We start from the raw sequence: 12,726 nt of genomic DNA, 5'->3' as shown, positions 1-12,726 counted from the left end.
GTTGATTCTATGATTCTATAAAAGCATAAATATATATCTGGTAACAATTTTCTATATCTCAATGTCAGAATCATTCCTAATACACTTGGCAAAGGCTTCCTTTACATTTGAAACTAGGTGTTCTAGTATAAACTTTCAGTAGCAGATTAACTGTTTCCCCTGCCAACTTAATCTATACTGAAACTACACAAATTTCATACCTTTCTCTAAGTAATGCACTCTTTCAAGTATTTATGGCTGTGAGAAGATGTATCCTCTCCTGCAAAAAAAGACTCGTATAGGGGTCAGCTCACAATTTATTTTCTGAAGAAAAAGCATTTTGGCAGAGCCTTTATTAATTTTTAATGGTGAGATTAGAGGAGAGAAATTTTCTCCTGTGTAATAAATTATTACAACCCCTGTGTCAAGAAGGTTTTGTTCCTCCTTTACTGGGAGTTCCAATTTAAATTCAGCCATGTTAGGGAAGCCCACTCTGCTTTGAACGACAAGTGCTTGCTGAGCCCATGGAAGAATTGTTCAAGTTTGTATGTGCTCTAGTATTTATGAAACTCCTATTCCTGAATGAAGTATATAAAAATTGCCATACCAGCTCAGTATAAAGTCCACACAACTCAGTATGATGTTTCTGATGTTACGAAACAAATGCTTAGGGAATAAACATATAACATAGAACATGATTTCTCCTCTGGTACACACTTGCTGCCTCTTGCCATCTTCAGTTCAGGAGTTTTGCTGACCTAGATGCTGCATGCAGATCATCAGCTTTAACAGTCATACTAGGTCCATCAATCTAATTCCATTTGTTGTATCTATCATTTATACTCCAAGCTTCCACAGCACTACTTCAGTTACAAAATATTTAGTTCTGCTACACTTGAATAAATATGTGCTTTCATTAATTTTAAACCTGTTGTCTGATTTTTTTCTTGTCACAATGTCTGATCTGTGAAAAACAGTGAATAACTGCCTTTGACTTTTTTTTAAATGGTACTCATTCTGCATATCTCGTCCATACATCTTTTCTTGGTTAAAGCAAAAAGTTCTTGCCTATTTGATTTCTTGTCTATTTGATTTTCCTTTGTGTGGAAGCTGGTCCAAATCTCTGCTTAATCCACACCATACCCCTTTTAGAATTTAATATGGTAGTCAAGTTGTAAACAAATCCCAGGTTTAGACAGTCATATAAATAGTTCTTCCATTTTGCTCTTGGGTTTTTTTAGTAAGTAAGTCCTCATATCTTATTCTCTTTCCTGAGAATATAGAAACACGCTTAATACATTGCTGAATATTGAGAAGATCTTCTCAGAGTACTATCCTCTAATGCAGGTTAACCTAAGAGCAGCACTGGACCACCCCTCTTCCATAGCTGCACACAGCATTTTTCGTTCCAGTATCTGGACACTATGAGAAGACAGCTCCTTTAAATACCCAGAAAAGATCTGGATATGAACAGAAACAAAGACTAGAAAAGTCAGGTTAGCTGAGATTTGCATGAAGCATGGAGGTGGTAAAATGTATGAAGACCTAGACACACAGGGGTCTTCTTGTCTACAGCCTTTCCAAATCCAAAGGGGAGAAAAAAAAATCCACACCACAACTGTAACATTACTCATATGTGTACTGGGTCTGGCTGGGATGCAACTGACTTAATTCAAAGCAGATTGTATGTCGCTGTGTTCTGGATTTTTTTACTAAAACAGCATTGGTAACACACCAAACCAGTGTCTTAACTATGGCTAAACAGTGCTTGCAGTGTCAAAAGCTTTCCTCTTCCCTCTCTCTGCCACCCCAGCAAGTAGACTGGGGGTAGGCAGAGTCAGACATAGCCAGCATTGCTGACCCAAACTGACCAAAGGGATATTCCATGCCATAACACTGTGCTCAGCAATAAAAGCTCGAGGAAAGAAGGTGTAACATTAGTGGTTGCGGCATTTGCCTTCCCAAGCAACCCTTCCATGTGCCTTGGCATTCCAAGAACTGGCTAAACATCTGACTGCTTTTAGGAAGCAGTGAATTATTTCTCTGTATTAAGGCTCTTTCTTCTACTATTGAAGAATGTAAGGCACTGAAACAACATGGTTTAACAAATGCAACTGGGAAAATAAAAAAATGGCATGAATTCTAAAGTCACAAGCAGAATGGATACTTGGAAAAATCAAGGTTTAAAACATACATAGAAACAACTTTTACTCAATTCTGTGAAATTGCCTAGATTGAAACGTGGTCAAGATTTCCCAACTTGTGCCCTAATCATCTCTTTTCAGACAACAGACAGTAGACATAATGAAACAGAACAAAAAAGGACACAGCTTCTCCTTAGAACCTTATAAATATATTTTCCAGCAATTTTATTTCTAAATGAAAGGTTAAGTACACCTAACGAAATAACAGTCTCTAGCCCTGAAGGTGAAGAATTGAATAAATCTCTATAACCAACAATGTTTTTACTCTAACCAACATTATATATTCATTTATAACTGCCAGTTTCAGAACAAGGCAGAGAAAGCAAACATTTCCTTAGACAGCTTCATAAAAGACTACATTTCGAATATAATAAGTTTAACACTCCCTAATAACACGGAAGATGCCCATTTATGTATTCCGTATGTATAAAAGTTCCCTGAACATGTTTAGATTGAGGTTCCTGGCTAACAAGTTCAAGCAGTGCATTCCTGCACCACAGAGAAGTACCAGGAATGACTCTGAAACCAGCACTAGAACTCAAAGGCCATATGGAGCACCTAAGCTGCAGCTGCCACTAAAGCAAACAACCCTTTCCCCTCCACAATGCTTATCACCCAGACACAGCACAGTGGCTGCACAGCCTCTTGTTCCAGAACAACTTTTTCAGTTATTTGATTAGCTCAAAATTTTTTTAATTGCAGACTACTGCAGGGCATTGCAAGTGCAAAAGGAAGAAAATTCCTTCCAAACTTTGGAAACCATATGATAAGAGAAAATAAGTTTGTTCTGAGTGAAACTTCTATTGGTACATAAAGCTGACATGGAGCTTTAAAGAGGTTACAGGAGAGTGCTTTGGGCCAATAGGCAAATATTAGAGTTGAATTCTTTTATGTTCTGCTTTGCCACAGACTTCTGTTAAGATTTTGCTTCAGACAGATGAAGCAAAATCTCAGGATGTTCCTACAAGTTTATGAGTCTTTAAGCCTAAACAGCCAAAGACAGATGCATGTAGTATTAGCAGTTTTCACTACAAACTGCCAAGGAATCTCATATGTTGAGAAAATTCTGTTTTTAAAGTGTAAGTAAGGGAGAAGGTCTTCAATGAAGTTGAAAAGTAGATTTCCCTCAGGTAATCAGTATGTCTCAAAAGAGAGCCCTTTACAAAATGTCTGCACAAAACATTAGGAACTTGTTCATATGACCAAAGGTAAAAAGTGTTTGGCACATGAGCTACAGAACAACCTCTGTGATACATCTGATGGAGTCTGGTGGGATCATGGAGAAGACAAGCAGGGAAACCGGCCTGAGAAGAAACCTTGGCCACTTAACATAAGCATGTTATAGTTATCTTGAAGGGAGGGTAAATGTAATTTTTTCAGGCACATGCAAACTCTGCTTGCAGTTGAAGCAGATAAAGGCTTCTCACTCATTCCCGAAACCAGTCAGAAACCATCAGGCTAGTATGAGGCCAATTCTATTTATATCCACTTTAAGAAGTGCTTATTAGACTCATAATCATCAATTACTTCAGGTAGGTGCCAGATCTTTGTAAGTTTGCCAAGTGCAATTTTTTTCATGAGATGCCATAATTAAAATAGGCTGCACTTCTGTTGCACCTCAGTATCGCTCCTCTGTGTAAGAGAGTGCTCTAGGCTACCATAGTGAGTCCTCCAGTTGTCCTGACAAAGATCACCTGATGAAATCACTTGATCATACAGATGAGCTCACCAACAGGACATAACAGAGGCAAGAGAAGTATTTTTGTAAGCTAGGCTCATTAGCCTGTGCTAACACAGTATAATAATGGACAAACAACTGAGCATGAACTCCAAATAGAATAATGCTACAAAATAACGTAACAGAACATGGAGAAATATTTCCTTTGATGTGTTACTAACACTGGCAATTAAATAAAAGAAACAGGCATGATATTCATGTAAGAGGTACTGAAAACCTAGAAAGGCTGCACAAAGGGGAGAGGGAGAGAATAGATGTCATCATAATGTGGGATCTATAACCTTTAGCAAGACAGAATCATAGAATGGTTAGAGTTGGAAAGCACCTTAAAGATCATCTAGTTCCAAAACTCTGTCATGGGGAGGGACACCTACCACTAGTCCAGGTATGTTGTTACTTAATTACTTTCTATTCACATTTAAACTTTAATTAATAGCTTTAAAAAAATGAGTTTTTACACATTTTGCACGTACACTTGAAGGTAGAGAAGTATATATTTAAGTTATATATTTTTATACAATATAAAGTATATGTATCTATAGTGTATATAATGCTTCTGTAAAGCTACATATGCTACTTATTTTCAAACAATGAGTAAAACCCAGAAAGAATGAACTATGATATTTGTTATCCTCAGTACTGCTATACCTGCTCCTTCACATGAAGATAGACACTTTGAAATTTCACATCCACAGATTTAATACTGTATTTATCAGATCTTCAATCCTACAGTATAGCCTGTGCTCTCAGTAAGATAACAAAACCAGAGCTTCTCAAGAATTCTCTCATCATCTTCAATCCTTAGGTGACAAATCCTAAAGCTCTCATAATTACTTCCCAGAAAAAAATATCTAGCTCTTCCTTCTAAGGTTGTAATATACAACAAGGCAGTGACAAAGACAACTTCCGACAGACTTGTATCTCTTGTCCATTACAATTACCTGTTCTTACCTTCTAGATTTATCTACTCTCTCTTAATTGAAGACAGCTAATCTGAAGGAGGTATAAAAGACAGTTTAGATGTGATGTGATTTTGCCTAGAAAGAAGTTATTCCAAATCTCTTGGATCTTGTTCATCTCAAAGAAGCTCTCAAGATGCTTCCAGAACAAATGGGTAGCAGTGATTATGTGCAGCTGCAGCTCCTGCATTGCACAAAAAAAGTTAAAAGCATCCTCCTTTCTGTTTAAACAAGTATTTCATAAACTTTCTTTCTATATACAGGCTAGAGTTGAAAGGAACATTTTACAAAGTGATGCTAAGAGCTAGAACCTGGGAACGTTCATGCGCAGAACTTCTGCCTGAAGCAGCTGGAGGTATAGCTAACCCTCTAATGATCTGAGGGTTCACACTTCAGAGGTGTATTGAAATAACTCACAGTTATTTCAAAAATCAGTAGTAAAGAACCCAGGAGTAGTTTCAGATAATAGCAATTATTAAATTTTATTTAATCTATTTCTCTCCTAAGCACGGATTGAGTATTGAAGGTGGACAAGGAAGCAAAGAAAAAGGGCAGCATTCTGTCTGCTCCCAAGCAAGAAGTTAAATGAACAGGTTAAATTTTCTCTCTTTCCTTGAGCACCAGCTTAAGAAATTTTGCATTACTACAGAGCCTCAAAGACCTTCCCACAAAAGCAGGACTTGGCTAGCATTTTAAGTGGTTCCATTGCATTTTGCCACAGCTGAACACAGTCTGAAGAACATCTACAACACTATCTGAGCACCAGCAGCCTAGTTCCTCCAATTATACCTGCTATCTGCAGCTCTGCTGTTTAGGACCATTCATGGAAAGACACCTATAAAAAACACCTCCTCTTTAGAATGCAAAATGTTAAATATCTTTTATGGAATGGTACAGGAATGATAGCCAGAGCTGGAGTGGGTGCATCATCTAAACCAAATTATGTGAATATTCATAACCACATTAAATTCCATATATAGGAATCAGTTCCATCTGGGCTTTGGTCATATTAACTACATTAATACCAAACTGTCAGAATGCACACATTTTTCATAGATGAAAACAAAGAAGATTTTCCTTCCAGTTCTCTACACTTACACAGGATCAAGTATATGTAGTCTGTAATCTCAAGAGCTTTCCCCAACACTCCTAGAAATAGATTCCAGTTTCTTTATCACCCTGACACTTAGAATTTTTTCTAAGCATCCCATCTCATCTGCTATAAATTGAAATAATTCTCTCATCAGCCAGCAATCCCTTTAATAATATTTTATACACTGTAGGTACGTTAAATTTTCTCTCTTCTGCCATTGTTTTCTAAATTAAGTAACACCTGTCATACATTGCATTTTCTATCTGCCTTCTCCTCTTGCTATTCCTCTCCTTATCTTCATACCTTTAAATTTCGTGTCCAGAACTGCATGCTGTATACAGCAGAGACATAATGGGCTCTGAGCAATCTGATCTAGTTGAAGATGTCCCTGCTCATTGCAGGGGGGCTGGACTATTTGACCTTTAAAGGTCCCTTCCAAGCTAAACCACTCTATTATTCTGTGATCAGCTGCAATGAATAAAGAATAGCAGCTAACTCTCAAACCACCCTTTCAGTTAAACCTGTAATCAACTTTTTGTCCAAATTCAACTTTTCTGTAATTGAACTACAAAATGGAATTTAACTGTAAAGTCATTTCATGCTTCCTTCTCCCACAGTCCTGCTTTATGTTTATTTGATATGCTTGGGGTTTTTTCTTAAGTAGTTATTTTTATTGACAGAAATGAAAAAATAGAAATTGACACATACAAATAGAAAGAGATAATCAAACTCCTGATTTGAGCAGCAGAACTTTTATTGCTGATGATTAGAGAACTGAAAGCTGATCTAGATTACAGAGTCCAGACTGCTCTAGCTGGGAAATAGCTGGAGAAAAAAAAGACTACCCTGATAATTAGGCACACTTGAAACAAATCAGACACTAATCAAAAAAACCATCTAATGCTGTATTTATAGAGTTCCATTTCAATCTAAAGACAAGCTTTCAGCCCTCCAGAAAAAGCCTTCTGCAGTAACAAAAGAGAAGTTGTCTGTGATGGAGCCAAGAGTGGAAAACAAGGGAAACGCCAGCATAGCTTAGAAATCTGTATCGTTTACTTAAGTCTCACAAGAAACGGACACCATTCAAAATGCATTTTACATGATATATCAAAGCTTTCTCATCTACAACAATTTAAATTATTTTTATACTATCCTCTTGATGTATTATAATGCACTTCTGCCTCTACTTCTAATCCATCATTCATTGGTAATGTGAATGCCTGTTAGAGTATACACTGATTATCTATTTATATGCTAATGAACCTAAAACCTCTTGCACTCTCTTTGTTAAGCTATTTTATTAGCATCATATATTACAAATCCACTGCAAACCTTTAGAGTGACACAGCCATTTGTTGAGGAAGCATCAGAATTTTTTTACGTAAATCTGATATTGGTATCAGAGATTACAAAGAAAAGAGGCAGTCTGTCTATAGTCAGAGCGAACAAGCACCATGAAATCCTAAACTGTAAATATTAAACTGGGAAGAGGATGAATCAAACATTTACTGCAAGGGTGGTGAGACAGTATAACAGGTTGCCCAGAGAAGTTATGGACGCCCCATTCCTGGCAGGGGTCAAGGGCAGGTTGGATGGGGTTTTGAGCAACATACGGTCTAGTGTGAGGTAACCCTGCCCATGGCAGGGGGGTGGAACTGGATGATTTTTAAGGTTTCTTCTGACCCAAACTATTCTGTGATTCTATGATTTCAGGTATCATTATAGATGAAACTATTAGCCAAACACTGTAAAGATTTTAACTAAACTTGTTTAATTGAACTTTTTATTTCAAAAAAGGTTAAAACATCCCTTTGGCTGGCATTCTCAAGCTTTACCCCAACAATGTTCGTTGCATTTCTCTTTGCCTAATATAAAATTCAGACACCATAGAACCTACAAAAGGCTGGACTGAACAATATAGCCTTAGATTGTTTCTTCATTTTGGAGATTCATTCACACTATTACACATTTTGAAAGAAGTCTTAATAGGCACACAGTCATAAAACTGCAAGAGAATCAGTTTGGAAAGACAAAACGAAGTCTATACATTCTCATCATTAGGAAGGAAGAAGCAGACTTCTCTTGCACTATAGTCTGTCATACAATAGAAGTGTCATAAACAGTCCTTGAGACCTAACAGATATTTTGAGACTTCAATCTTTTAAAGTGATAAAAATTACTACATTGCAGCCACACTTCTTATGCTATAAGCAACAGAAATCCATTTCAGTTATTTTGCAGATTACAGTATTTTATTACAATCTTTTTCATTAAAATTAGGGTCAGGGAAAGAAATTAGAAATTTCATCACTTCTGGTAAAGAGTAAGGAAAATGATCATTCTACAACTAAGGTAATTCATCCTTTCTGAAAGTAAACTCCAGAGGTACAAAACCAAAACTGTATGCACCACATAAGTACAACTACAGGTCAAAAAAAACACAAGCAATTCTCAAAAATAACCAACCAATCGAGCACTCAAACAGGAAGTTTTGGTTGATATTAATGAAATCTTGACTTCAACACTTAGATGCTAATTACTGTTGGAAATAGATAGTAATTATTAAAAATATACCTATTGCATTCATTCCATGAATTTCAAGCAACAATTATACTTGTCCCTTGCATCTTTATAATTTCAGAAGTATAAACTTCAAATATTGTATACATTATGTAAAAATCTCCCAAGAGTGCATGTATAGATGCATGTATGTAATTCACCTGTAGCTACATGACAAAGTAAGTTCTGTATCTACTTCACTACTAAAAATCCCCAGTAACTGAAATAAAATGTTAAACATACCTTATTTTCCATCACTTCTCAATCAATACTGAAAAATGTGCTCTGCCAGTGTTAAGGCTCATCATATTAGGACCCACTGTGGAATGTGCTATCATTCAGGTTAAAAAGATGTGAATTTTTCCCATCTTCTCCTTCCCTCGTAACAAGTGGCACACTTGTGCACACTAGCAAGAGTATTTTCAGTTAACAAAAAAGGTTTGATGAGATTTCAAGTCTAGCTCAGAGCTCATGATGTTGAATTTTATTTTAGAGGAAAATACAACACTGAGATGGAGACCACTAGTCTTTCCATGGATTCAAATTAGATCATCTCCTCATATACTTGTATTAAAGCAGGTATGAAAGGAAGAAATAAATCAGCTGTATGAGATCAGATACAAAGAAAAAATATTCTACATGTTGAGATAGCTGAGGATAACATAATTACCCAGTAATCTCCTAGTTTATATACAGTCCCTCCTTAAATAAAATTGGCTGACAATGTGCATACAACTCCTCTGTAGAAATACCAGCATGCACAATCTGTTGCTTGTGATGACTCTTGTACCCTTTACTGTATGTCCTCACTGGATGTTAGCTCATGAACAGAAACACATTAAAAACAACATGCTTTTAATAATATTCGTCTATATTAAAGACTAACAATTTGGCAAGCATATCACTACTAAAGCACTAAGCGTACTTTATCATACTATTTCTTTATATAATTACAAAACTACTCACAAGGATATCATGAAGAAGCTTTTCTTTGCTTAGCAATAAGAGCCAGATACTCACAAAGAAGGGTCTTGGACCAGATCTTTAAGGTTTATCCCACTACGATCTTCGGCAAGGTTCCTGAAGCAACTGTCACTCACTAAGAAAAAGAGAAATAAAATTAAAACAAAACAAATACAGAGAGGAAAAAAAAAAAGAAGAGAGGGAAAAAGAGAGGAAACAAATGCAGTTCTTTTGGTAAACTAGAAACACTTTTTGGTGCAAGGTGTAATTTGGACATTCATATATAAAGTCTGATGTAAAGTGAGGCTTCAGCTAACTTAAAAGTTAACTCAATGAAAAGTGATAAACACTATATAATTAATTATGTGAAACAGTCAATTTCAGCTGGTGTCCATAATACTTCTCTACCTGTGGCAACAGAAAGTCTCAGATACGAACATTGGATGCTCAGGTACACACAGCTATCCATACACTTAGCAGTAGAGTCTTTGATCAGGCACCCATCAGTATTATTTACCTAACTGGAGTTGCTACATATTTAAATTAACAGTTACAATGCCCAAAACAAGAAATTAAGTGCAAAAATCTATTCAAACAGCTTATAATTAACTTGTAAAGCGCATGTAATGCAGGTAGTTACTGTAATAACTGAAATTATAACACAGCAAATTTCACAGAAGTTTAAAATAGAATTAGTGTGCTTCCAACCCTATTCATTCTATGATTCTATGAATAACAATTATTTCTGACTACAGCAAACTTTCTAAAGGACACAGAGGTTGTGATATGGCAAAATCAGTGTAAGGATCAATTTGCCATAACTACCAAAGTAATCTGCCAAAAAGAAGAGAGCTTTTGAAGAAATGCAGTATGGCTCATCTTCCAACATAGAATAGTGTCTCAGATTCAGTGAAATGGGATGTGTTTAAAATCATCTGCAAAAGCAAGTGTTTCTATTTCTTCGTTTCTAAATGCAAGATACTCTTTTAAATTTACATCTGTAAGTAATCATGTGCATCACTAGCATGAAAAAATGCAAATCATTCCCAAAATATGTTATTTTCACAGATCACAATACATATTGCAACAGACCTACCTAACACACAAAGCTGCAAAATGTTTCTACTAGTAACGCTCACTGCCAGTGCACCTCATAAGAGTGAAACATGTTAGTCTGATGGCAAAGACAAGTACTGGAAGAAAGGGTCCAAAAAGAAGAGAATGGGGTAGCTCATGGAAAAGGTACTGGCCTAACTCCCACACAAAGCATTATAGCTGACAGAATATGACAGTAACAGCAGTATTTGTCAAGCATTGATAAGATTCAGTTTACCTCCTTTGTACTTCAACACTGTAATGACCAGTTGATAACCTAGGCTTCTCTCACCTGCCACCTCTGAAAACACACTCAACAGTTGCTTGTCACATGCGACCATGGAAAGCCAGGCAGTATTATCACAAGAAAGCTCGTTTTTAAGGTAACTGCCACAGATCTTAAGTTTAAACAGCAGCTACTTGTACTAACAAAGTCCCAACCTCCTGGCCTGTTCCTCCTGTGAGAATCATTGTCTCTATACTAAAGTGTAAGTCACCTGTGAGTATCACAGGTTCTACCTTGCTCACCTTGAAGCTCACTTTGAGCACCTTGGGACTTCAGAAATATTTTATTTCATGCCCATCTATTGTGCTGAACCCACATCCCTTGGATCTAGTAAGTCTCTGATTCCTGACTTAAAGAATTACAAGATCAGCAGACTCACAAACAACCTACACTCTAGATTTTACAGAAGAAAAGAATCCTAGCTAAGTTGATACTTGATAAGTTAATATTTGCCTCTTGACAAGTTTGCCAACAGAATAGTAAGCAGAATATTTCACCTACTGTTTTGTCATAAATCCTACATTAGAGATGTATCATCACATCTCCCAATCCAACACTATACAGCATAAATAAAAATGATCTCACTACAATGTTTTCTCACTACTTACTCTAATATTATAATACCCTTTTTATCAATGGAGTTGAAAACTGCAAACCTTCCAACAGTTTAGTTAATATTCACCAAAATCAAATTTCTGAAATCAAACATTTGTCTATATTTGTTAGTTAAATTACTAGCATTGATAGCAACAGAATAACTTTCAGTAAGAGGAAATATTTCAACAGAATGGGCTGGGATAAGACTTCTTACAGGAAGACTTTGTTGCACTTTAGTGACCTGCATACAAGCACAGCCACATTCCCTCACAGCCTTGCAAACTCTAGCCTGGTAAGAAAACAAATACACAGCAATAAACATGGGATGGAAGCAATCCAGCAGGGTAGGTATTATATTTCTTACTACTTGGAAAACCACAAATCAACACTGCATGTATTTTTAAAAAACAGTATACTCTGATTGAGAGCTATTTATTTTAAACAGTAGGTTGGGTGAAACTGCAGAAAGATTAGGATGATCAATGGTGCTTTAAGGTTCAGGGGAAGAAAATGCAGAAGAAACTTTGCATCACAGCCATAAATTACACTACATACACAGAGGTCAGCCTAAGCTCTTGTCTTTAAAGCACAACTACTTATATCGGACATCTATATAACCACAATACCCATACAGAATTTTATTGTTTTGTTTCAAATTTTAATTTTGTATTTTTTCAAACCTCAAGAGTTTATAAAAGATAGGATTTTAAGCAGTGTTGAGTGCATTGTTTATGCAGAGATAAAGAATTGTTGTCTGCTCCCCTCTGCATATACACCAAGTGGCTGAGCCTCTGATCTGTATTGCATCCCCCACATATAATTCCTTATAAACAAGGAGAATCACAAAAAGAAAAAAAAATGCTTCATGGAGTATTGTGCATACAGTGACAGTCTATATGGTGCTAGAAATGTTTTTAAAGAAATTAAATACTGGCACAATATCATGGACATAAATTGAACCCACTCTTATCACATAAACACATTATCTGAAAACACACCAGATTAAGGTGGAATCCCTAAACATCCATTCCAGGTGCACTGTTACATGCATCAAAAGTGAAGAAGTTTCAGCAATAGCTCCAATTCTCCCAACACTTCTCCTAGTTTCAGCTCCTGCTTTCTGATACTAATACTCTGTTTCTGATCCCTGTCAGGCTTCCACGTAGGAAGTCATGGAGATGGAAAATCAATAGGCAATATAGTTCTCACCTGTCAGCTAAACAGCATACACAATTTTGTATGAAAAGGTTAAA

General features: G+C 36.3%; 1 protein-coding gene across 4 annotated transcripts in view; it reads right to left on the bottom strand.

The window, feature by feature from the left end:
- GPHN (gephyrin) overlaps positions 1 to 12,726 on the bottom strand; it is a 286,661-nt gene that overhangs the window by 184,400 nt on the left and 89,535 nt on the right. For all 4 annotated transcript variants that reach the window (XM_031049092.2, XM_005149265.3, XM_034062164.1 and 1 more), the window contains exon 2: positions 9,553 to 9,631. In XM_031049092.2, coding sequence (XP_030904952.1) covers positions 9,553 to 9,631 — 79 coding nt within the window. The remainder of the gene's footprint in view (positions 1 to 9,552; positions 9,632 to 12,726) is intronic.

The sequence above is a fragment of the Melopsittacus undulatus genome, chromosome 4, assembly GCF_012275295.1.
Source record: "Melopsittacus undulatus isolate bMelUnd1 chromosome 4, bMelUnd1.mat.Z, whole genome shotgun sequence".
In the NCBI taxonomy this organism is placed as follows: Eukaryota; Metazoa; Chordata; class Aves; order Psittaciformes; family Psittaculidae; genus Melopsittacus; species Melopsittacus undulatus.
The sequence above is the reverse complement of the archived record's forward strand: the minus strand, read 5'-3'. Positions and strand labels throughout refer to the sequence as shown.